Below are 23,554 nucleotides of genomic sequence, written 5' to 3'. Positions count from 1 at the left end.
GATAGCTATAAAATATTCAAAATGCTCCATGTATTATCTAACTTACAGAAAGATACCAATTCTCCATTTAATACCATTGAGGACTCTGGAATTGATGCAAAATTTGTGAATGTTGTCTATGATGCCTTATTAAATACTGTAAGTAGAAAAAAAGGATTCATGTTTTATACCATTTATACCAATTTTTTTTTCCCAGATAGGCATGATTTCTGAAGAATCTCTCAAAACATACTTTAGATGATCCCACGAGAATTGTCACAGAATCATGACAGCTGCTCTAGTAAAAGAGGAGGAAATTTTTCCTAGTAACAAAGCATAGTTTATATTATGGCAGTTCTTAAAGACTGCATACCTGAGAGATATTACATGACTGTGATGGGACTGCATGGTGGGAAATAAAGAAAATGTGAGGATGGGGATAGTAAAAAAGTAGGCCCTGTGCCTAGTATACAAAGGACAGGAGTAGTTTAGAGATTATATTTACAGGGTTTAAGTGTTGAAAGGCACCTTTGGTGCCACCCCACACTCAGCTAATACGACTGTGAGGAAGACATTTAGGAACTCAGCATCATAACACCAACTATTTCTTAGCTGTCTTGAAATGTAAGCAAAGCAAACTTGCTTGTTTGTACAATATCTTGTATTGGGTATGTATAATTACTTCAGATATTATTTTTCCTCTCCTTTTTTCACAGCCTCAAGATGTTCAGAAGTCAGTCCTAAAAGGAATAATTAATGGCCTACTACAAGAATGGACAGGGTAATTATAATAAATATTTGCATCTGTGCTGTGCCAGCAGTTAAATCTGCTATATGTTTTATCTTTATTATTTTAAGCAAAGAAAGAAAATGCGATGCATGTTATTTGATACATAAGAACTTAATTCTTTTTGGCAAATTGCTGAAATACATCTTGAACTCTGTAAGCTGGCATTGAACCTCTGAGAGGCAGATCCATAGCCAGCTATGCATTCTGTCACCAAATCTCAGCTGCTTGATGCCAGGGCATTTCTCTGGACATCTTAATTGTGAGATGAATTAAGGAATTTAACTAGAGTAAAACTTATTCTCATTGTCCACCCCCCAAAAGCCAGTAGGACAATTCCCTGATCCACAATTTGTTTCACAATACTGTTCATGTGTGGTAGCACCACAGAAAGAGCAGTGCAGGATGCAGAAGGGGATAGCCCAAAAGGAGGAAGGTTTTCAAAGGTGACAAAATCTTAGCATGAAGTAATAGAAGTGAGAATGCATAGTGTAATTCCTAAAAAGATATTGCAAGAGACAGTGGCTTGTAACTCACATGTGACCCAGGTCTTGGCTACCCCTTTCTCCAACTTATACTGCTTTTTGTGCTTTTGCTGTATTTGTGGTTATGTAAAAGCCTTGATAAACATGAAGAAGTGCAGAGGCTGCAGCAGTAGAAGTGTATGAAGAATTCTTGCAGGAAATATCAAAGAGCAAATAATCTCCTTATGGTGACACTTGAGATAGACAATAATGCAGAATTCCTTATTGGGAACACTCCCAACTCTTCAATTCTGACCTTTTTCTGGACTTCTGTCATGCTTAAAAAAGACTGATAATAAATAGCCTGCTGCCTTCAGAGAATTGTCAGAATCTGTAAATGTCCTTTTCAGACTTTGAGAGCTGTTAAGATTCAGAAATATGGTACTCTATATATATTAGTAAAGCAAAGTAAAATCATCCATGATTTCATGACTCTTAATGTCTGTAAATAAATGGATCCATATAGTTCTGTTTATTTCATTCATTCATAGGCCACGAACAAAAGATGATCTTAGAGCATATTGTATACTTTTACAGGTAAGAAAAATACATTATTTTTATGTAAGTATGTCTGCTTAACTTCTAATCTATAAACCAGTATACTGTGCAAACAAGATAGTTTGTATAGCTGAGATACTTCACACCAAATTACCTGTTGTAAGAGTATATTAAAATATTGAAAAAGAGTAATGCATGATGAGAGTGGGAGCTCAGTTGAAGGCAGTTGATGGGTAAAGGTTGCATAGATTATAACTATGCACTAATAGACAAGTAATTGTTTCCTTTTATTTTCTGGGTTAAAAGAATAAATATTTTACCTACTTATTTGTTCTTATGTTGTCCTTATTCCCAGATTTGCTTTATTAGAATGCTGTAACTTTGAAAGTTTCAGTATATGCACTTCCTGATATTGCTGTAACTTTCTCCAGTGTTGCATTTTATCCAGTGTGTCTGGCTGACTTTCTTCAGTCTATCTGACTGGTTACAATGTCTGATTTCTGTCTGTGGTCACCTATTACCTTTGCTGCTATAGTTGGCTTTCATTTGTAGCAGATTTCCCTTTTATATTTTGCTCGTGTACCTAACACCTCTTCACACAAGGAGCAGTTTCTGCTGTTATTTGAGGAAATCAAATGGCAATTTAATTTATTGATACAATAGTTTTCTTCTCTGGAGTGGTATATACTAGCTGTGAATTAAAAAGAATATCTCCTGAGGAAATGAGGGAATGTGGGAACATGTGGAATAGAGGGAAAATTAGTTTGGATTGATATGGGATAGACATGAGCTATAAGAATTTGTATTACTGACATGAAAAGCGCATCACTTAGAGGAGTGTAGCTTGTGTTACAATGTAAAGAATAATCCAGAATATTGAGTACTGCCTTTGGGCTACCTGTGGGCTTTCTTTTGGGAAAAAAACCGAAAACATAGTCTTACAATACAGTTGGTTATGTATTTTTTATTTGGCTAGAAGTTGTGAGTTGTTTTTTCCCATAGTTTTTTTTCACTGTTGCAGCTATTTTGTGAACTACTTTCCTGTATAATTGTACTGGCAACAACAAACATAAGAAAAAATCCTAATGACTTTTTTCCCTTTATGCAGTTTATTAACCTAACACTTTTTTTAATCTTTTTCAGAATCCTCAATTTAGTAACACTTCTACTTATGTCATCTATGCTCACTTGCTAAGACAGATAGCAGCCTTAACAGAAGCTGACCATCATTTCCTAGTGCACTGGTCTAAAAAGTAAAAAAAAAACCAAAACCCCACACTACAAATTCCATTTTGAGGATTACAATTGTTACTGTATTTCCATTGATGTTGACTGTTTTATAAATTATATGAAAGTTAATTTAATTGACTAAAGAGATTGGTTTTGTTGCTTTCAAATACATGTGGACATAGTCCACTGAGTGATACTGATTTATAGATGCAATATATATAATGTATAAAAATTATTATATTTATGCAAAAAAGCCTTAATCACAAAATTACTTATCAGAGTTATTTTTTGATAACACATGCAAAATAACTTATGTGTAAATTTTTCATTATATGTTTACATGGTATTGTTAAAACAAACATATTTATGATCTTTGTTTAAATGAAGTTTTAACTTGCATAACTTTCAAAAGATACTGTAATGTTGCTACAATGTACAGAAATCACAAAGAAGTAGAGGCCTGGCTTCCTAGTACAATGGAGGTGGTGAGAGAATGTGGTTAGGGCATTAGATTTGCAATTAATTGAAATAACTCTAATAGCACCCCACTAAAAAAGTCATATGAGGGTAACTGCCCAAAGAGCAGCTTCCAAGTTGGTATGAGGATTGCCTTCCATGTACTGACTGAGCAAAAAGTTCAGTTTGAAGTAAAAACAAAGTTTGGCCACATTTGCAATTTCCAAATCTTCTAGAAATTCTTAATTAAGGATTGTCTTCTCTGCAAGGATGGTAATTCAATTTCCCTCCCCCTCCCTATGTCCAGATTTGCTTAAAATTGTGGTAAAATATTACTTCATTAGAACTGCACTTATAAACGAGGTTTCCACTTTTGGTTAAGGATGCAATTGACATATCAATGTTTTTAGTCTTAAAGAATGTATCAAAAATGGAAACCATTAAAATAGGAGAGCTCTTGTTTAGAAAAGGCAATTTTAACATGCCTACACATCTGTGTATTGTTGTGCTATTATGGAAGTGGTGCAGCATGTAATTTACAATGTGCTTATGGCACAAGCATATGAAGCATATACCACTTTCTATTTAAAAGGACCACATATCCCAAAACAAATCAGAATTCCTCAGTATTCAGAGTGTGGTATGAAATAGATAAGGATTTTTGTTTTGTTTACTAAAAGTCAAGAACAGATTCTATTGCTCTTTTTTTTTATTTTTCACAGACTTAAAAGAGCATAGTTAGGGGTGCACTGAGGAGAATTACCATGTATCAATATGTAAAAGCATGCTTCTTCAAAAATTACATTTGTAATTTTGTTTTTATGTACAGGACAAAAGCAATTTTTAAAAAAATATTAATTTAAACAATTAAAATTTAATTTAAAAATTTTAATGAAGGGTTTTTTAAAAAAAGCATTGAAATTTGATAACAAACTGGTATAGACCATGATCACATGAGAGTAAGCGCAGCATGTTTGTTTTAGGATTTCACAGAAGAGGTTCAAGCAGGTGGTGGACAGGTTACTGCAATTTATTTCTTTACGGCTGTTTCCTGCAAAACCTGAAGAGTTTCCACCTATGGTGAAATGTACCTGGTGGATTCCATCAGCAACAAAAGTTTTGGCTTTATTTAGTAGGTATTTTTCTTGAACCGTTTAGGCATATGTATGTTTTTATATGTATATTGTGTGTGTATATAGGGTTTGGTTTATATATACATGTACACATATTGGGAGAGGATAGTTTTTACTGCTTCTCTTCTGGGGGAGACTAATAATGATAATGGCACAGTACAAACTACAATAAAATGCTAAAATGTAGTAAGTAAGAGTCTTCTGTTGGTAAGTCTTCCTACTTGCTTTCAATAGAGGATAATTGCAGAGTATTCCTGTGACAAAAACTGAAGATTGTTCAAGCAGAAATCCACAGAAATAACCAATGGTTAAGGTTTCCCTTAGAGTTATTAAAAATAAACTGTCTTAAACTTGTAGCTGCCCAAATTTCTTCTCTAACTCACCTACCCCCACAGAGCTACTTAGCATCTAAAGGAAATTAGACAATGCATGTGCCTCTTACATCCAAAACTACAGCTTAAAAAAAGTAAATCCCTACTCAGTTCAAAATAGAGCAGAGCAAATTTTACTACTGCAAATGTAAACCTTCTCAACTGCTCCCAAATGGTGATTAGAGCACTTACTTTCTCCTTTTTAGAAGACAAAACCACCAAGTGAATATTAAAATTGGAATTAAGATGTTGTCACTGTCAATTTAAAACTTTTATTTAGAAGTATTAATAGGCACGGTCCTGCCTGATCAGAGTTAGGCACACCTCTGTCTAAACCCAAGATGTGTTTATAGTCATCTGTGGAGTTGTTGCTTCTTCCCTAGTTCTGGAAAAAGAGCTATTCAGTCATTCAAAAGACACTACTTTGTGTCTGACTGACCAAAATTAAATTACGGTGAAGTGTAAATAGAGAAAAGTTAGTAGTTGTTTGACATTTTATGAATGCAAATATATAATGAGATAGCAAATTCACATTTAAGCTTTCTTCTTTTGGTCAAGTGCTTAATTTTTATGCAGGTCTAGTTGGTATACTGGAAAAAATGTAGATTTTCTATCCATAGCTGCTTGAAATTATATGGATTTCTTTTCATTTATCAAACTGTTTTTTCATCAATTTCTGAAGAACATATCTCCCTTATCATAAATGGGCTGAACTAGAGATTTACTGGTTTCTACAGCATTTAAAGTGATGTCATATAGTGTTGTGTTGTAGCTATAGTTCTGTAGCTAAGACCGAGCTAAGTTCTGTAGCTAAGTTATTAATTTTTTGTATTTCGACTTGGCTTAAAGTTTTTGAGATCCCTGGTGCTCATGATGCCAAGAAATGAAATGTGACGAATCCAGGCGTTATTTTAAAAGACTTTTGTGTTTTCTTTGTAGATGCTGCAAATAGTCTGATTAGCCCACCTATTATTTCATATACGGATTTCTATAATTCTACACTTGATCATATTGATCTTATGGAAGAATATCATAACTGGCAATGCTATGGGAATTCTCACAGGTAGGAGAAATAACTGGCTGTTTCTTATTGAGTAGTACTTTAAAGCATTGTATCTATGCTATGTGTATCTATATTAAATGTAGTGGATATATAGTGTCTATATATAGTATGCATACCATTTATGTGTATATGGATCCACATTAAATACTGTATTATTTTATTGGAAAAACATTTTATGGCTACGACTTACTTGCTACTGCATGGATGTGAGATTGACTGGAATAAATCTCATTCTGCCTTTGCAAACTAGAGAAAATATGTAAAATATGGATGATAATAAAGTAAGTTTATTAATTATTGGCATAGACTTCTGACTGTGTCTTACTACAGACATATTTTAGCCTCCAATACATTCATAGGCATTTTCCTTGCCTTCAGCAGCAGTTGGGGAAAACTTGGAGACCATAATTTGCTCCACTGAATCAGGTATTTCAGGCTACTCTTCTGTCTGATACCTGATATTCTACTTGAGAAGGAAAAAAACCAACAAAACAAAACAAACCACAAAAAACCCAAATGACAAAAGATAAGTATTATTAATTTCAGTTTCTAGCAGTATTTGCAAATAACAGTTTGTTCTACTGAGTCAAGTATCGCTATATACAAAGTGAATAAAACAGCAGCTATTTGCAAATTATTGTCAGTGGAGGGATTAGTTACTGAATGATAATTCACTCCTATATTCTTAAAATGAAAATAGTATGCTAGATGCTAGAAAGAAAATATCTAATCTTCTTTTCTCTTGTTAGGTTTTCTTTCTGTCAATATCCATTTATTATTTCTATAGCTGCAAAAAAAGTTATTATTCAAAGGGACTCAGAACAGCAAATGATAAGTATTGCACGGGTAAGTCCCTCAAGGACAAATGTTTATGTCTCATCCATTGGTATTTTATGAATATTTGTTAGACTGATATTACACATGACCTGTTGTTACAACTTCTGGTATTTCTGGTTAGCCTGAAAAAGAGCTTAAACCATTTTACTATGAATAGTCTACAAATGTCCATGCTGGGTTCTCTCAGTATTTTTTTCTTTTAGTGTACTTAGTTTCCTGATCCTTATAGATGGCAGTGTTTTAGAGGAAGTTCTAGTATTTGACTTCCTTTTTTTCCTCTTTTGAGAAGCCAGCATAACATGCTAGCATTTTAAATTAACATGATGATTAAGAAAAGAAAGGAAGAGATTAAGGAAGAGAAATTCCATTAGAATGTTGAATTTTATTTTTTTTTTATTTTATTCTGTGGAGCTGTGTTGTCATGGAAGACCAAGTTCAGTTGTATCCTTTCAGGTCATGGAAGAGGTACTGCTTCTGGGCAGCTTCTTGTCTTTGGAAAGAGGCATTGTCTGCCTCCCTCAATGGTAGTTTTCGACAGGTGATAGATGATACTCTTTTCCTCAGTTCTCTGTGTGGCAGCACCACCACCTATCCATTCTTGTCTTGCTGGATATACTTTGCGAATAGCTAATTAAAGTTACAGGTATACTTTTAACAGTTTGGGAAGTGCTATCTTCTCGTTAAACCTCCCAAGAAGTTAGTTCAAATGTAGTGTAAATGATATCTGCTGTAGGAAAGAAATTTCTCTCCGTCTCCTAGAAGATACTGAAGCAGTTACAGTCTTATGGAAATGTCTTTAATACACGATACTGAGAACTTCTTACAGTTAACAAGTGTGACACCTTATTTAAATGAAGACACTGTGTGATCTGTCACATGTGTGATGTTTCTTTTTCATTCAAATAGCAAAGCCTCGTGGATAAAGTCTCTCGCAGACAGAAGCCTGACATGAATATGTTATTCCTAAATGTGAAAGTAAGGAGGACACACCTTGTTAGTGATTCGCTTGATGAGGTAACAAAAAAAAAAATATAATTATATTGTGTGTTGCTGTAGAGTAGCTATTCTTAGATTTCAATTTGGTAAGTCATATTTAAATCTTTTGTGCTAAGAGACTGGGAATATAACTACATAATACTAAATAAAAAGAATTGAATTACTGTCAAAATTGCAGTGCTGTAGAACAGATTGGTTAAGACATTTTGAAATTAATTTTCTGTGCTCATACTGCTCCATAGCTCAGCCCATAACAAACATACATGCTCGCACATGGTCTGTATTTGTAATTTTTGTGCTAAAAATACACAAATTGGTGCACGATTACCAGTTTCTGTAGGACTTGAGTCCATGATAGCAGCATGAATAGTATGTGACTAATCACTAATGAGGTTGTTCTGTTCTAATTCTTATAATTTTATTCTTTTTCATCTCTATCCTATAAGAATAATTTTGGGCTTTCTTTTCCTAAATTGTTTTAACTAATTCCTCACATTCTTCAATGTAATTTTTTCTTTTAGAAATGAAACAGATGTGTCCATTAATGTAGGCAACTCTTCAGTATCCACTGAACCTTGCTAATTAACATTATTTAATGAAATTTAGTTCCCTCTATTTCTCAGCATTGATAACAGCCTGATGATACTGAAAAATAAGTCCAGGTAGTGTAAACAACATCAAAAAAATTCTGATTACTCATGTAAATGTAAGTTTAAACTTTATTTTCCTGTATTAAAACCTCTCTATTTTTGGCCTTTTCTCGTAAGACAAAAGAAATATGATTGGCAATATTGCTTTCTCTCAGGCATTTTCATTTTTTTAACCACACTAAACCCAGAGAAAAATCACAAGTCTTTATAGCCAAAATGTTCTCCTATTTATTTCCAATGTTTTCTGTTACCCATCTCAGAGTAAGAATTATTATAAGTATTATATATTCATATTCTTAAACTTATGGGGAATGGCAGATGGAGAGGGAAAATGTCTTACTTGTATTTAAAATTTTTAAAAATAAGTTGCAAAGGAAAATCTCTTCAGCTAATAAATAACTTGTTTCAAATAACACAAATACCTATAGTTATAAAATTTATGTATAGGGAATTTTTTGTGTAAGGGAATTTACTTAAGCAACTAACAACATGGAAATTATTTTAGCACATGAATATTCTTGACTGGTTTAAACACTTTCTCTGGAGCTGGACAGTAATTAATGGTTTAAAGCAAGCTTGTATAGACACTCAGCCGGAAAGATGACTGTTAATCGTAAAAGGCTGTAGTCTAATTCTTTGCAGGTTTTTTGAGTACCTGCACAAAATGCTGTCTCTTAGGACAAACCAACGAGAAGAGCTTGTTTCCATTGTTTAAAAAACAGTTCTAAGAAGCAGATGATACTTGCTGGCAGGCATCTTACACAGAACCGAATGGTGTCCAAATATTGAAAGTGTTAGCTTACTTCCTTATTTATAAATATTTCCAAATTGTGTCTAAGTATTTTTTTTAATTTGTCATTTCCTTCTGGCAGCATGTCTTCTGTAAAAGGTAAAAATTACGTAGGTCTGAAATATTCCAGATAAACTCAATTCATTGTATCTAATTGCCTTTTAAGTCTATTTGTACACCATCTGACTTCTTTTCAAGCCCAGAGAGTGACACCATGTGCAAAGTAGTTGATGGTGTCAAGTAGTCATAATTGTCTTGCCCCTGCAATTAAGTCATTTTTTTAATATAGTTTTGACCTATTAGTAGAAAATTATGCAAATTAATCATTTAAGCAAAGCAAGAGGAGTAGAGTACAGGCTGAGGTGTGTTCTCTGTGGCTAGAGGTAGTGATAATGTGTTAAATCTTTTTCTTCTGCCTTACCTATTTCACAATAGCTAGCAAGGAAGAAGGCAGATCTGAAAAAGAAGTTAAAAGTCACATTTGTAGGGGAAGCTGGTCTTGATATGGGTGGCCTGACAAAAGAATGGTTTCTTCTTCTGATTCGACAGATTTTTCACCCAGATTATGGTGAGTCGTCATAATTCTTAAGTACAATGTTCTACAATTTGTTCAGACTCTGTGTAACCACTGCTCAGCAATAATGGAAAAGTCTTTGCATTATAAGCGCTGTTTTTAGCACAAATCCAAAACACAGCCTTGCTAATAGCTTAGCTATTAGCTATGAAGGACATTATCTCAGCCTAAAACAGCACAATGGTTTAGCAAATATTCAAGCGGAGATAAGGCCAAATGTACTGGTTTATCATTTACCATCCTTCCCTATTTCTTCACATGCTGCATTTTTTCTTTCTGCCCTCTGTTGCCTTCATATTGCTAGTTTAGGGAGGGAGTTTTTGGTTTTTGTCAGTAGCTGCAATTGGATGCTGTTACTGTGCTCTGCTGTGGCATACTGCCAGCCTTGCTCTCCTATGTATCAATGGGAAGGGGGTTTTGGTGCTGGTACTTGCACTGAGAGTGCCTGCACATTCTAGTACTATTTCTGTGACTAGGATAGGTAGAGGTTAGTTTTTACTTGAATGCTTGTTATCATATGTTCTGTTTGTGGTATCTGTGTGACCAGTATTCTTAAAGGGGTCTGGGCTAATCTCAGAAGAGAGAGGTCCTTCAGTCAGGAGCAGAGACAGTATAGGCAGGTGAGCCTGAATGAAAAAGCCTGCCTCTGCTGTTACCAGGATCTGTGAACCTATAAGGACATTTCGTGCCCAAGGGAAAAAAAAATATGACTTTTTGATTAAATAGGAGATTGTAAGACATGAATGAGTAGTCAGTCATAAACAAGTAGTTCCCTCCACATTTTTGTTTTGTGGTGGGGCAGATGGATCTGGGTGAGTTTTATTCACCACTCATAAGCTTTCCTCTGGGCATGGATTACTGATGACTTAGTGAGTTAAAGTATTGCCAGGATGGCTTTTAAATTGATTTCCAGGGACTTTGAGCATAACACCTCATAGTCATTGAGCTTGCCTGTCTTTACCTGGAAGTGTTCATGTCCCTTAAAATCATCGTCCTTTGTTGTTTACAGGATACTTCTAGAGGTACAAAATTTTAAGTCATAAGTATGTTGTCATATCTGCCAAGATTGCTATTTGCCTGTAGCCCTTTTTCCAGGAAATAGGGGTCTGTGTGAAGACATGATATTGGTGATAGCAACCTCAATAAGAAACAATTTATCCTGCAGAAAGCATTCTGTAAGTTTGACAGTTCTGTTAGTAAAAATGCTGTCAGCAGAGCTTGGTAACTGATTAGTTTGGAAACATTCCAAATAATTTATTTTTTCACTATCTCTGGCAGGCTTCCTTATTTTAAAGTGCAAATTCTTTCATTGTTACGACTATCAGCCAAGTGTGGGAGGAGTTCAGAAATATTCTTGTCCCTTGGAAAGGGACTGTATCCTCTACTGTCTCTAATGTTTAAGATGCAAATAATATGTTAGAAGCTTGGAAGGGAAAATATCAGTGTTATTACCCTTTCCAGGTTAACTGATTCTTCAGGTTCAGCCCCTGGAATTTAAAAATTCTTAATTAACTCAGCTGTCTGCCTGACTGCGTGTTTTGCAATGCTTTCTTTGTCTTGGTGTGGACAATTAACAAATGGGATTCAAAACCTATTTTGTTCCGATATCCTTACGATCTTTTAGTATGTGAACCTTGCTCTGCCTTACATGCAGCTGTTCTGTTGCTTCTGGCAATGTATAATGGCAGTGTCTAAACCTGTTTTGATGAGCACCTTTTTGAGCTGGAGTTCAAAAGATAAATTGTTCAGGAGAGTGGGGGAGAAAACATGACGGCAACTTTCTGCCCTGTAATTTATCGTAAGAACTAGATGTCCCAAAGCTGAATTTTCATTCCTTTTATTTTTTTAAGTCAAAAGGATTTTGATTTTCTTTTTTTCATTTTAATACTATTTTTCACTAACTTTATCTTCAACAGAGGTACAGTGAGCTATTGCATACAAGATGTGCTTAGAACTAGCCAGTGCTTTGGTTTGTACAGACCATGGCAACAATAATAAACTTGGTCCATTAAATCCCAGCAAATTCAAAAAGGCTGTCACATTTTACTCGGTTTACTTCTGCATTAGAGCACACTTATATGGAATGTGTCTTGTCTCTCTGAGCAATACTTCCTAGGCATTTTAGTGCTGTTATCTGCTTTCATTATGTAGGTTTTTACTTTCTGTCACTCTTTAAAACAGAATGTTCTGTATCTGACGCAAATAGCAGTCAAACTCATCTATACTCATGATTTCAGTAGGATCTAGCTTGTCAATTAGACCCATGAGTGTCTTTTTTAGGGTACTTGTAGTTTGGGGCTTTTTTAACTTTTCTGGTATAATTTTTTGACAGCAAATATGAAACATACCTCTTTGCTGGTAGTATGTGTGTATAACATAAACCATTTAGAGATTTTTATTCTAAGAAGACGAAGCTTATGATATTTCTATCATGATATTCATGCCAGCATTTTTAGTGATTGTCATCAGCTATTGACCTAGAAAGAAAGGAGGAAATAAGTGAGTTTACATTGCTGTAAGAAAATATTTGGTTAGACAGTTAATGTTAATGGCAGTACCAATGCTGGAATGCAAGGAAGAAACAGATTGCCTAGGGACAATGCAAATATCCACAACTGGATGCCCTGAAGAACGTGTTGCACCAGCACCAAGCAGGGCTGGTGGGCTTGAGCCTGCTTCAGGCTTGGCACTGCCCTTGGCGCTCCTTCGCAAGAACCTACGTGCAGGCTCCTGCCATGGGTGGGAACAGGGTCCTGAGAGCAAGCATGGGGACATGGGTACCCCCAGGAGCATTCCAAGGGTGTGTAAGAAAGATGAGGCTTTATACGAATTCTTCCAAAGATCAGGCTTTTTAAGGGCCATGTTGCCATTCTGCAGGAATGTTCACCTACCACAAGGACTCGCAGTGCCATTGGTTCAGCAGCTTTAAATGCGACAACTACTCGGAATTCCGACTGGTTGGAGCTGTATCCTTTTATGTCCGCTAGAATGTTCCAAACGACAACCATTTGATGAGCTGGTGTGGGGATGAAATAAGGCACTGGCTCAAGCTCCTTCAAAGGTTGTATATACATTCATGTTCCATTTTAAATGTCTTTTTTTGAATATCGTTCAAGCAAGTGAACTAAAAAAAGGAAGAAAGCGGTGGTGTGTGGGTACATGGTACATTTTACCATGTAATGGTCAGAAAATGCTAAGTCAATATTAAGCATGCAGCTTTTTTGTGTATGAGTTGTAATTTCTTAAGTACTTAAGCCTCTGAGTGTCTTTCAGTAAACATCAATGTGGCTGTGTCCATTAATACTTCATTTAAGTCCCCATTGAGCAGTATGTGTTTTTTTGCCTTTTTTATTACAAAGTGAAAGCCACATGTTATTTCTGTTGTGCTCATAAATGAAGACCTCAGTCAAACGATTTACAATAGTATATGCCTGTAACGCCACTGAGATGAGGTAATAGTGTCCATTTACTGATTGCAATTGGATCAGATGAAGATTTGAGGTCTTTTCTTACAGATCTATTCTATTCTTGTGCAAAGTTGAATTTGGATAGTTTCAAATTTGTTTCATGGAATGCATTTAAATGTGCTAGCAGATGAGTTGTAGTACCAGTGCAGGTTTGTCTTAATGCTTTTAGATTTATTTAAAAGAAACATTGCTTTATTGTCTCTCACTAGAAAATACATATTTATCTTTCTCTTTTCCATAACAATACTTTGGAAAAATTTACTGTAGAAATGCTTGTATAGAATAGTCTGAAGAAGATTCTCAAGCATTTGGTCAATGTGCATCATTTGACAATGTTAACCGCTGCTTAACTGTAATGCATTAATTGCATTTAAAATTGTCAGTCCAGAAACAATGAAATCATTTACATTCCTTCTATTTGTTGAGCATGAATCTTTAATTTTTTTCCAAGCTACAAAATACTGACTATAATAAGGATGTGTCAGATTTGCCCTTAACTTTGGACATATATAGCTTATGGGACTTGCTGTATATAACAGCATCACCTTGGATATTCGTTTCCCACCTTGCTGTTACAAGAAACTATTGAGTCCTCCCATTGTTCCCTGTGATCATAACACACTTGTAGGCATCTGTGGTGTCACATTAGATGATCTGTTTCAGATTATGCCTGTAAGTATTACATTTTCTAAGAGGCAAAATTACTAATAGAAAACCTGATTTGTTTATATTTAATGCTTGAATTATGGACTGTTTGCAAACAGCTTTTTTTTAGCACAGGCTGATAAAGTCTCCTTCTGATGAAAACAGAAAACCTCTGTGTTTTCTAGCATTGCATGCATTTTAAAAATACAATATTTCCAAGATACTTTCTGTATAAAACAGTATATGTGGCATATCCTTGCAAAGTGCATCACTTAGTTTTGTAGATTTACTAAAGAGTTTTTACTCATATTGTAGGAATTGGCGCATGGACTAAGTGAACTTCTATCCTACGAAGGCAATGTTGAAGAGGATTTTTACTCAACCTTTCAGGTCATTAATTGCACAACTATAAGTGATTCTCAACCTCATTCAGTGATTTTTCCTGATGTGAGAATGGCAGTGGAATAGCTTATTGCTGTGTGATTGCTGATTGTTTGGAGTATAACTGCATGGGGATCAGAGCCGGCTCCAGGAGCCGTGCTGCCCCGCACCGCTGGCTGTTACAGCAATTCGCTCCATGATGAGACTCCAGGCTGTTGTTCCCTGACAGTGTAGGTGGATCCCAGCATTCACTACCAGGGTCACTTGTCCAGCTGCTGGTGCAGTTCCAGCTCTTTGCTCTCTTTGACACCACCACCTTGCACTCAGTGACCTGGCTTGTGAAATTCATCTGGCTGCACGATAATCCCTTTTCTGTCTAACCCAGAAGATAGTCAAAGTTTACTTGGTTATTTTAAGCATTTTGTCCAGGAAACCTCACTTCAGCAATAGCCTGTTCAATGTTTTAAAGTTATGCCTGACCTGAGTGTTGGAACTGCTATTTCAGTCAAGAGTCTTTTTCACTTACTCATTGTTTCAGAACACACATTAGTTAATGAAATTTCATATTGGTGGTACTTGGTTTCTAGGGGAACTACAACAGAAAAAATACCTTCTTAATGGTATTTGCTGCTCCTATACTGTTCTTTTGTATGAAAAGCTCTATGGCTCCAGAGCCTACAGGTCAGTTTGCCATGTCACTATGTAACAGGGTCATTTTTTGTTCGTTGAATACCAATTTTCTGAGCAATTTGTTGAAAATTGTAATATTTAACTTGAAAAAACCTCACAATCCTCAGAATTATGGCATGTGCTGGAGAGAGGGAATACTTTGCATAATAAAAGTTTTGTAATTTGTAAGTATATTAATTTATTTTTCCAGTGCTGACCTTGACTCCTCTTTTTCTGTAGGTTTTTCAGGAAGAATTTGGTGTTATAAAATCTTACAACTTAAAGCCAAATGGAGATAAAATTCCAGTCACAAATCGGAATAGGAAAGGTACTTCAGTGTATATTAACTACACATACTTTGCAGATTTAAGTTTGTCCCTTTTCTCCTTTCCATAAGACTATGCTTTCATAAGTAAAGTGTGAAAATGAAATGGCTGTAGTTCTTTCTGGTGTGCCTACCAATTTAATGGCATCTAAAATTAAATGTGTTCATTTTTCATATCCACTACAATTTTAGAGGGGAGAACAAGTGATTGATTAAAGTTATTATAATGTAAAAATATTTATTTTTTTTTAGAATATGTGCAGCTCTATGTTGATTTTCTTCTCAATAAATCGATCTACAAACAATTTGCAGCTTTCTATTATGGATTTCATAGTGTCTGTGCTTCATATGCATTACTGGTAAGAGCCAAGTGGAACGTAAGCCTTCACTTTCATTTCAAGTATTTGACAATGACTTACCTAAATTAAATTGCACTGGATGACTTTAAGATTTGGAAAGAATCTTGATTGATCAATAGGCTTGATTAATCCAACATAAGTAGAAGAAATTAATCAGGTAACCAAGTGTTCTCACTATGGTTTATGACTATGTATTCAGACATATCACAGGCTGTCCTGTGAAGGTTTACAGGTTTCTGTGTATCCCTTACATATAGGAACTGCAGAACAACTGTGTCTGAGTGCTCCTGATTGACTCCTCCAAAAACATCTATTGCTTTTTGCAGGAGGAACACTCAGGCTGAGATTAGACATTCTTCTATTTTCAGTCCTGTTTGGCTGTTGGAATGACTTCTTTAATTTAATTTACAGCATCCCTTCTGCATAGAGAAAGTTTCAATTTGCCTGGAATTTTCTAAATTCCAGCGAGATTGGTGAACTGTGACACCTTGCAGCAAAGTGAGGTGTGCCCAGCCTCAGGGAAGGTTCTGGAAGGACAATGAGAATCCATTGAAATGCTATGGCATGCTTCCATGCAATTTGATGATGTTGTAGTAAATGAATAGATGGGTTATGCAGGTGTAAGTTTAGTGGGTATTAAACATGGCTTATTGTTGTAAGTATTTGCTTTGCAGCAGTGTACAACTGATAGTCAAGTTCCGTCAGGCTCTGCTGCTCAGTTACCCACACTGGGATTTGCCAGTGCAAGTTAAATGGAAGCTGAAATCAAAATTGACATCAAGATCCTCCCTCAGGTTTCCATATGTACAAACTTAATTTTCTTCCTGACCCATTTGTAGTCTGATCACATGAAAGGCAAGTCACTGTAATAAATGCAAGAATGATGAAGAACAAAATAAGCTGAAATATTATGTTATCCTGTAATTAACTTTCTACTATATTTGGCAGTAAGAGATTCTTCAAAGTGCTGAGGGATTAATTTTTCTATAATCAGTATGTATCCAAGTTAGAGACCTACATTGAATGATATTCTGTTAATTTTTCTGTAATGACAAAATAAAAATTTAATCTAATAGCATCATTTCTCATATTTTTTTTTTAATTAAATATTTTATCCTTGGTTTATGGCAGCTACTTCGTCCAGAGGAAGTTGAAATTCTTGTCTGTGGCAGTCCTGAACTGGACATGTCTGCTTTACAGAGAAGTACCCAATATGAGGGCTACCAAAAAACTGACCTGACTATACGGTAGGCCTGGGTTTTTATTTTAATTACTGAGTTGGAAATCTCATGGAATGTTAGACTTCCAGCAAGGACTTCTTCAAGGATGATATGAGAATGACTGAAGTTTTAGAAACCTATTTCTAAATAAGACAAAGACACGACTAAAGGGTCGTAAGTAGGAAGAATTATATCCTTAATGGTATGTGTTTACTTAAAAGATTATGACCACATTGAAGTGGAGTAGTTTGAAAAGAAAAGCTTCAAATCCTGGATATGAAATCTCAGTATTTTTATATCAAATCTTCTAAAAATACATTTTTTTTACTCAATTCCCTTTGATACTAAGGAAATTTATATTAGTGAGTAGAGGGCATTTATATTTGTATAGATTAGTGGGTTGGGGCATTATTTGGCAAGACATCATTCTGAAATTAATAAAATATTGTATTTGTCAATTCCTTGGGAATTTAACCTTGTATATTGGGGTACTGCTCATGTCCTATATATTCTGTTAATTAAACTCCCAGTAAGTGATATTCATCATGTAGTACTTGTAGTTTTATTATCATTTTTATGCTATTTTTTTTTTACAATGTTGCATCTTGCAACATTTTCTTCTTTCTCTGCCCTGATCATAGATACTTCTGGGATGTAGTACTTGGATTTTCTCTGGACCTTCAGAAGAAGCTGCTACATTTTGCTACAGGAAGTGATAGAGTACCTGTGGGAGGAATGGCTGATCTGAATTTCAAGATTTCAAAGAGTGAAACATCCACTAATTGGTAAGTAATGTTTTGGATTTTTAATTTTTTTTTCATTAAATTTTTCCCAAGAGGCCTTATTGCTCTTGAATGACTTTTTACAGAAGAGCAAAAGAATGTACAAGGAAGAAACTGCATGGACTCCTTTAGTTTGCCTTCAAAATGTTATAGTCATTTATTGATTGCATAAATTTAAAAAACAAGGAAATTGTTTTTCCAGTCAGTGTTTACATTTGAGGCTGGTAGTTATTTATAGGGATTATTTACATGTTTTCAATTCAAATAAATAATTTGAATTATTTATTTTATATTATATATTATATATATATATTATATATTTTATTTTATAAGTCATTCTTAACATGATAGCTGACCTAATGAAAATATACCTTGAACCACTGTGAATTTTCTGATTTTTTTTTAGTTTCATGGAATTATTTCTAGCAACCCAGTTAATATTTTTTTTCATTCTTAAGACTGAGAAAGTCAGTTTAAATAATTTGAAAGCTGTACATAAAAACTTGCTGCTCTGAAGCTTGCTGTGAAGCAGTAATTACTGGCTTTACCTAAGTTTCTCAAACTCTTGGAGTAATCAAAATACGTAAATGGAACTATATTTTTCAAAGTCTGAATTTTTCTCGGTTTTCTGTGAAGAGCTGATCTAAAGGCATAAACATAATAAATTTTGAGGTTGTTTTAAATTTAATTTATCTCATTACGGTAGTATTTCTAATGTTTTCTCAATGAGGTAATAACAGGTTCCAGTAACATTAAAGGAACAAGAAGATCAGATGAAAAATGAAGAAAAATCAGCCAACATTGAATCACTCTTTATGTTCCTTCTGTAAATTGTTCTTTTTCTTAAAAATGAGAAAATGTGTTTTGAAATAGTGTGCATTTTAAACTGCTGTAAGTCCACATTTTGCAAGATAATTGTTGCTGTCAGACTGCCTGCAAAGGGATAAATGTAGACACCATCATCATATTGCTCAAACAATAGGATCAGAAAATGCAATAGCAACAAGAATTGGCAAATTAATAAAAGCTTCTCAACTTTTCCAACTCAGAAGCCATGACTCCAGTCAGATTAACAGACCTTTGCTGATCATTTAAAGGGCAGGGAGGGGAAAGTAACTTGGGTTTCCAGATCTGGGGGTTCCACCCTTTTTTGAGCATGTTTTCCAATGATCAAAGGCCAAGTTGGTGCCATTCAAAAGACTGAGGGATGAAATGAAAAGAGACCTAGAGGCTTTTGAGTCACATGATAAAATATGTGTCTAAATGTAATATATTTTCCAATGTATATTCCAAATGACAGGTTGAGCTTCAGCTCATTGTCTTTCTTCTCTCTCCTCCTCAAATTATCAGCTGTAGGACAAGTCTGTATCCTCAGGTGTGTCATCCATGTCACTTTAGAATTTAAATGGCAAGAAGTTCCTGTAGCTTTTTATTACCTGTGGCTCAGCAAATTAATCCATTCCAGTGAGTAACAAAGTTTCTAGTGTTTCAATCAGGCATTCCTTAGCTGTACCTGCAATACATGCATTCAAGCTCTCTCTCAGAAGAAACTTGGAACTGGAGGTTTTGGTATAGCTGAGACCAGAATTTGTGAACTGTTGTTTTTCCAGCATTCCAGTCAGTTCTGCAAAGCTCCCTGCTGAACTCTGAGTTCTGTATCCTCACAGACACATAATTGTGGTTGTTCTAGGTGTGTCTGTACCTACTGCAGAACCCACCTTCCTTTTCCATGTTGTGGATTCTGACTATACCCAGATATTGTGTTTAGAGAAGTCATATGGTACCTGGAGTTTCCAGGAAAATCTGGAAGGAGATGTTTCCAATTTGAAAAAAAAAATAAAAGATGGAGAAGAGAGTTGCAGGCAAACAAATTCATCTGAACAGTGATGTTACTTGCATTCAAAAGAACTTGAACCAACATTGGGATAAATGTTCTTTTTATAGGATTTCTTATTTAAGAAATGTTTAACTGAAAATGTATAGGCAATTGGCAGAATTCTGGTTCTATCACATTATTCTTAAATGTGTTTTGCTGAATATTTTTTAAATAATTTTAGGTTACCTGTGGCCCATACCTGCTTCAACCAGCTTTGTCTCCCTCCTTACAAGAACAAGAAGGAACTGAAGCAAAAGTTAATCATTGGCATTTCAAATGCAGAGGGGTTTGGTCTGGAATAAGATTAAATACTCCAAGAACAGCATTTTTATGTAGCATTCACTCTCTTCTGATTGTGCCTTTAAGGTTTTCATTGTTATGTCTCTTGATACTGTGCCAGTTTTATCACCTTTAGATAATTTTTTTTTAATTAAATATTAAGTGTATGTTGTTTTTTTTCCTGAATGGCAATACATTTGCTGCTTGCTTTGTCACAGAAAGTAGCTTTCTTTGTACAAAAAAGCTCTTGTCTGTTTGATAAACGAAACCCAACTAAGACAATTCCCAAGTTTTAGGTTTTTATATAGCACTTTATTGTTACTCATAATTCATTTACATCGAGGTATCCCACAGGGAGATAACATACAGAATATTTCTTAATTAGTTAGTCCCAGTGGTAGATAATTTTCAATGAACATTAATAATAGAAAAAATATAACATCAGCATGTAGCCATTTTTTTCACAAAGGCAAATAGGAATTTTAGTCTTTATAAAATGTACGTAGTTTTATTATTTTGGTTTTCCTTCTCGGTGAAACCAGATGTCCAAGAAGTATGTAAATAACTGCCTGTGAAGAAATAGGGTTTTGATAGTGCCATTTACTGCTAAAAAATTATTTTTTATGAATAAGAGGTTTTAGATGTATATTCAGCTTTTACACTTGACTGTACAAGAGTGTTAAAAGGTATTTTTTCAGCTTGAGGGGATTCAAGTTCAAGCTACAGGTATTAAGGAATTTGTAAGTTCATTCTTAACAGCAAACTAGCCAGATCTACTGTAGCATTATAGTAAACAAAACTAGATATTTAAAATAAATTCCACATCTGGTGAAATGCTTTAGGAAGAGAATTATATCCACAACAGGTGGAACACTGATATAGTGTATCATGCTATCATTTTTTGCAGCAACTTTGTTGAAAGTCTTAAATAAGCTGTGACAAGTGAATACAGTAACATTCCTGAGGAATGTTCCAAGTTTCATTAACATAGAGACCAGCATTTAAAAATGTTTTGTGTTCTTCACTGTACAAACTTCGTGGAAAGAATTATTGGTGTGTCTGCTCTGAGTTAGTAAATTAGCAGCTGGGGAAGAAATTGTTCTAAAATACTGAAATAATTGTAAGTCTGGGTTTTATTCATTAAATGGAAAGAATTTATCAGCATGCAGTATAGTATTTTTAAACATGAACAGCTACTGTGTGTTCAGTAGATTTTTCTTTCAGCTGAATAAGGCCCAGATCATTTGAGAAACTCTGGCATCTAATTTGTCAGCTTTCCCCATTGACTTCTGCTGGGGCATGGATGCATAATAATCTTGTAGTGTCTGTACTCAAATACTATATTAGTCTTCTTTCTTTCTCTGTATTATTTACATACAGTCAACTGATTTACAAGTGATGAACAAATTAATCTGTCTGATTCATGCTTTCAAAACTATTCTGGATATTCTTCAATAGCTAACTGTAAATTTTATTTTTTTTATTTCTCCTAGTAAAGTTACTGGTGATTTTACTGTTTTATTAAGGCAGAGATAATATTAGGATATTTTAGAATATTTGGCACTGTATACATAGTGCTGTCATTTAAACCAGTAATAAAATTTCCATTGGCTTTGGCCTGGAACTATACTAGGTTAACACAAAGCATGCTAAAAGCAGCACAGAAAAATTCTGTATTTTTACATTATATCTCCCAAATGGAGATTTTAAAATTAATTTGCAGGATTTCAGATGTTGAGAAATAAATTAAGCTTTCACTGTTGCACTGAATGAACTAGATAGCTGCAAGCAATGTTAAACTTCTAACACCTGAATGTTGATGTAAGTAAGAAACCTGGAAACAAATACCTACTGCCTTTCCTCTCTTTGTAGAATTGGATTCATGAAAGGTTGGCTTGTGATTAAATAGCTATACAGTTTATCTGAAAACATGGCAAATTAGCCAAAATATTTTTTTAAAGCTTAAACCCACTTTTAATAACTATTTATCTACTATTGTTAAAATAAAAGCTTTATCTTTTCTCCTTTTCACTGAATTGCACTTTGCCTTCTGTTTAGTTTTATTTATTGAAGCTTTTTTTGAGATAATGTGTAATATTACCTCAATTCTAAAAATGCTATTGTATTTGCATTAGTTTTTAAATCAAATTGTCATTCAAAGACATTTTATATATTTCCTGATATTGATAAATTAAATAGTAAATTTTGTATTTGTTAAATGAAAGCATTACACTGTATTTATGAAATAAGCCTCTGATAATTTTAAAAAATTTATTCAGTGGTGTTTTGTTGTTCTTGTGTCTTGCCCTGTAACCCAGCAAATCTTTTTTTATCTCCATCATTGTTTTGTACTGTACAAAAGAAATCTGGTTTGTATAAACTTGTTCATTACTAAGTATCTATTTTTATGTATCAAAATTGTCCAGTCATTAAATCAAATATTTCAAATGCTGACCTCACTTGTATAATTTCAGGTTTCCAAAGTTGGTCATAATGGGTTTAAAATTATGATCAGCCTCTCTGCTCTTGGTTTATTTTTCTTTTGAGAAGTTTTCTACACCATAACAGTCCTGCTAAAACGTTGCATGGCTTACTGAAAAGAAATGGTTCTTGAAAAGAAACTAAGTTTTAACAACCAAATGTACACCAAGACTTATATTTCATATTTATAGTCAAAATTACAGGTATTCTGGTGCCTCCCATGGTGTAATAATGCTGTAAAATAGCATTTTATGGATCCTCATCATGGAGCCAGCAACTGGAGTTGTTCCATGTGGAGAAGAGAAGGCTTTGGGGCATGCAATTGCAGCCTTCCAGTACCTTAAGTGGGGTCATGAAAAGGAGGGAGAGGGATTTTCTATATGGGCAGATTAGCAGCAGGACAAGGAGAAACAGCTTTAAACTGAAAGAAGGCAGGTTTAGATGATACGTTAAAAAGTTCTTCATTCAGAGGATGGTGAGGCACTGGAACAGGTTGTCCAGAGAAGTTGTGGATGCCCCATCCCTGGAATTATTCAAGTCCAAGCTGAATGGAGCAGTGAGAAACCTGACCTAGTGAATGGCATCCCTGCCCATGGCCAGGGTGTTGGAACTATGTGATCTTTAAGGCTCCTTCCAACCCAAACTAGTCTATGATTCTGTCATTCTAACTTAATTTTCCTTAATTTTTTTACTACCTCAGTCGCATGATTACATGGAGGTGCAAGAGACAAAGCCACAAGCTGTTGTATGGTTTATCTTTTATGGTTTTTGCCTAATTTTAACATTAAAATCAGGAGGGACAGGTAACAACAACATCATGCTTTCTCACGGACACAGGTCCTGATCACAGAACTGTTACGTTTGTACCGCTCAAGTTACCTACAGATGGCAGCAAAGATGAAGATTGAAACTAATTAGAGGTCAGACTTTCCTCTTAGGTAACAGTAAATATTATAAATGCACTTAATGAAGAAAAAAGTCATGTCTTAAAAATTCAAATCACAAATAAGTGCAGGTTTGCAAAGTCAGAAAATATAAATTGACTTTTAGCAAACAAATATGGAGAAAGGAGAAGCAGCTTCCTGGATGTAGTGCTGCGTTTTGAAAGTGACACTCTTTCCACTAAGAGTTCCTAATGTACTTTTGGGACCAATGAAAGATTCTGGCAAAACCTCAGAGAGG

At 34.7% G+C, this 23,554-nt stretch overlaps 1 protein-coding gene across 2 annotated transcripts in view; it reads left to right on the top strand.

Moving 5' to 3' along the window:
* The window catches only part of HECTD2 (HECT domain E3 ubiquitin protein ligase 2), a 33,980-nt gene extending 11,641 nt beyond the window's left edge, over positions 1-22,339 (top strand). For both annotated transcript variants that reach the window (XM_023929234.2, XM_086900756.1), the window contains exons 5-21: positions 49-138; positions 696-760; positions 1,782-1,827; positions 2,932-3,041; positions 4,458-4,606; positions 5,918-6,041; positions 6,791-6,887; positions 7,785-7,892; positions 9,750-9,882; positions 12,766-12,854; positions 13,869-14,027; positions 14,316-14,390; positions 15,291-15,378; positions 15,628-15,734; positions 16,866-16,981; positions 17,596-17,739; positions 19,794-22,339. In XM_023929234.2, coding sequence (XP_023785002.2) covers positions 49-138; positions 696-760; positions 1,782-1,827; positions 2,932-3,041; positions 4,458-4,606; positions 5,918-6,041; positions 6,791-6,887; positions 7,785-7,892; positions 9,750-9,882; positions 12,766-12,854; positions 13,869-14,027; positions 14,316-14,390; positions 15,291-15,378; positions 15,628-15,734; positions 16,866-16,981; positions 17,596-17,739; positions 19,794-19,914 — 1,821 coding nt within the window. In that variant the 3' untranslated portion in view covers positions 19,915-22,339. The remainder of the gene's footprint in view (positions 1-48; positions 139-695; positions 761-1,781; positions 1,828-2,931; positions 3,042-4,457; positions 4,607-5,917; positions 6,042-6,790; positions 6,888-7,784; positions 7,893-9,749; positions 9,883-12,765; positions 12,855-13,868; positions 14,028-14,315; positions 14,391-15,290; positions 15,379-15,627; positions 15,735-16,865; positions 16,982-17,595; positions 17,740-19,793) is intronic.
* The last annotated feature ends 1,215 nt before the right edge of the window (positions 22,340-23,554 follow it).

This window comes from Cyanistes caeruleus, chromosome 8 (assembly GCF_971803275.1).
Source record: "Cyanistes caeruleus chromosome 8, bCyaCae1.hap1.1, whole genome shotgun sequence".
Taxonomy (NCBI): domain Eukaryota; kingdom Metazoa; phylum Chordata; class Aves; order Passeriformes; family Paridae; genus Cyanistes; species Cyanistes caeruleus.
This window is presented reverse-complemented; position numbering and strand designations above follow the sequence as displayed.